The following is a 2,148-nucleotide window of genomic DNA, read 5'->3' on the forward strand; positions in this document are numbered from 1 at the left end:
ATGCTACAGATGCAAATGGAAGAACGGCACTGCACCTAGCTATTCAGAAGAGACACAAAGATATCGTTCGAAACCTCGTAGAACATGATGCCGATGTCAACTTGCAAACTCGAAGGGGCGAGGCACCGCTGCATTCTGCTATGGAAGGAGGACAAAGAGAAATTTGCAAGTTGCTAATCCAAGGAGGTGCTAACATTGATGCTAAAGATCCAGATGGAAAAACGGCACTGCACCTAGCCATTCAGGAGAGCCATAAAGATATAGTAGAAATCCTCGTAGAACATGGTGCCGATGTCAACTTGCAAACTCAAACGGGCGAGACACCGCTCCATTTTGCTGCGCGAGCAAGAGTAGACGAAATTTTCAACTCCATGTGCGAAAGAATAGGTGACGTGGATGCTGAAAACGAATATGAAGAAACGGCACAGCACCTAGCCATTCAAATGAGACAAAAAGATATCGTACAAATCCTCGTAGAACATGGTGCCGATGTCAACTTGCAAAATCGATCGCGCGAGACACCGCTTCATTTTGCTGCGCGTGTAGGAGTAGAAGAAATTCTCTGGTTGCTGATTGAGGGAGGAGCTGACGTAGATATCGTAAACAAAGATGGAGATACGGCACTGCGCTTAGCCATTCAGGAGAGACACGAAGATATCGTGAAAATTCTCGTACATCAGGGTGCCGATGTAAACTCAGAAACTAAAGAGGGCAACACACTGCTTCATTTTGCTGCGCGAGGACGACTAAAAGAAACTTGCAGGTTTCTACTCGAAAGAGGAGTTGACGTGGATGCTGAAAACGAATATGAAGAAACGGCACTGTGCCTAGCCATTAACAAGGGAGACAATGATATCGTACAAATCCTCGTAGAACATGGTGCCGATGTCAACTTGCAAAATTCGAGGGGCGAAACACCGCTTCATCATGCTACAAGAAAAGGACTAGAAGCATACTGCGAGGTGCTACTCGAAAGCGGAGTTGACGTGGATGCTCAAAACGAATATGGTGTAACGGCACTGCGCCTAGCCGTTCAGATGATACACAAAGATATCGTACAAATCCTCGTAGAATATGGTGCCGATGTAAATTTGAAAACTGAGAGTGGTCGGACACCGCTCCATTATGCCATAGGAGGAGAATTAGTACTAATTTGTGAGGATCTACTTGTAAGCGTAGTTAACGTGAATCCTCCAACCCAGTATGAAGAAACAGCACTGCTCCTAGCCACTAAGAAGGGACACAGGGAGAAGGCACTGCACCAAGCCATTCTGAACATACATGAAGATATCGTACAAATCCTCGTAGAATATGGTGCCGATGTCAACGTGCAAACTGTAGAAGGCCAGACACCGCTCCATTTTGCTGCTGGATGTGGTCGAATACGTATCATGGAAATTCTCTTTAATTCGAACGTTGACATCGATTCCATAAATAAGGATGGTGACACTGCACTTCATCTGGCATCCTGCGCCAATCAGTATGAAGCCGTTCTGACTCTCATAGAATACGGTTCTAACGTAAACATTGTTAATAAATACCATAAGACAGCGTTGCACGTACACTGTTCTAAGTTTAGATCTGTAAATCACGACAAACTTACCGATATTGAACAACAGCTACTTAAAATGCAGATTGCTAGCTTGGACGTGAATGACGGAAATGTGGAGAATCTTAATATCACTACGGATATGATCGAGCAATCTCTAAAATTTCAGAAAAAATGTATTGAAGAGATAATGAGAATGAAAAACATAAAAATTAACGATACTATCCTAACATTTCATGATATCCTAACAAAACGCATAGACCAAATTGCATTATACGCGAGAAATGAAGATGTTGTTCAGGTTTTGAAACGGAGCGATTATCAGAGAGAATTTCCTACGTACGAAGACATAATAGAACGTCGTTTCAATAGAGGTATGGTACGAAAGAAGTTGTTAGACGACGGCGTTACATTTTTCGGCCGTTACTTCAGTAGAAATTATGATTTACCTTATATTCAAGGAATACTAAACTACCTCAGTAACAGGGACCTAACGAATTTGAGAGATGCTTATAAAAACGTACGGTATAACATTAATGATGTAACAAAACGGGAAACACTGTAATACTTACTACTTACTATTTTTGTACTTGTTCATT

At 42.2% G+C, this 2,148-nt stretch overlaps 1 protein-coding gene across 1 annotated transcript in view; it reads left to right on the forward strand.

The window, feature by feature from the left end:
- Positions 1-2,137, forward strand: part of LOC108629318 (putative ankyrin repeat protein RF_0381) — a 2,910-nt gene extending 773 nt beyond the window's left edge. Inside the window, exon 4 of the mRNA XM_026817190.1 lies at positions 10-2,137. Coding sequence (XP_026672991.1) covers positions 10-2,114 — 2,105 coding nt within the window. The 3' untranslated portion in view covers positions 2,115-2,137. The remainder of the gene's footprint in view (positions 1-9) is intronic.
- Positions 2,138-2,148: the final 11 nt, after the last annotated feature.

This window comes from Ceratina calcarata, unplaced genomic scaffold (genome assembly GCF_001652005.2).
Source record: "Ceratina calcarata isolate Rehan_Ccalc_2016 unplaced genomic scaffold, ASM165200v1 scaffold566.2, whole genome shotgun sequence".
Classification (NCBI taxonomy): Eukaryota; Metazoa; Arthropoda; class Insecta; order Hymenoptera; family Apidae; genus Ceratina; species Ceratina calcarata.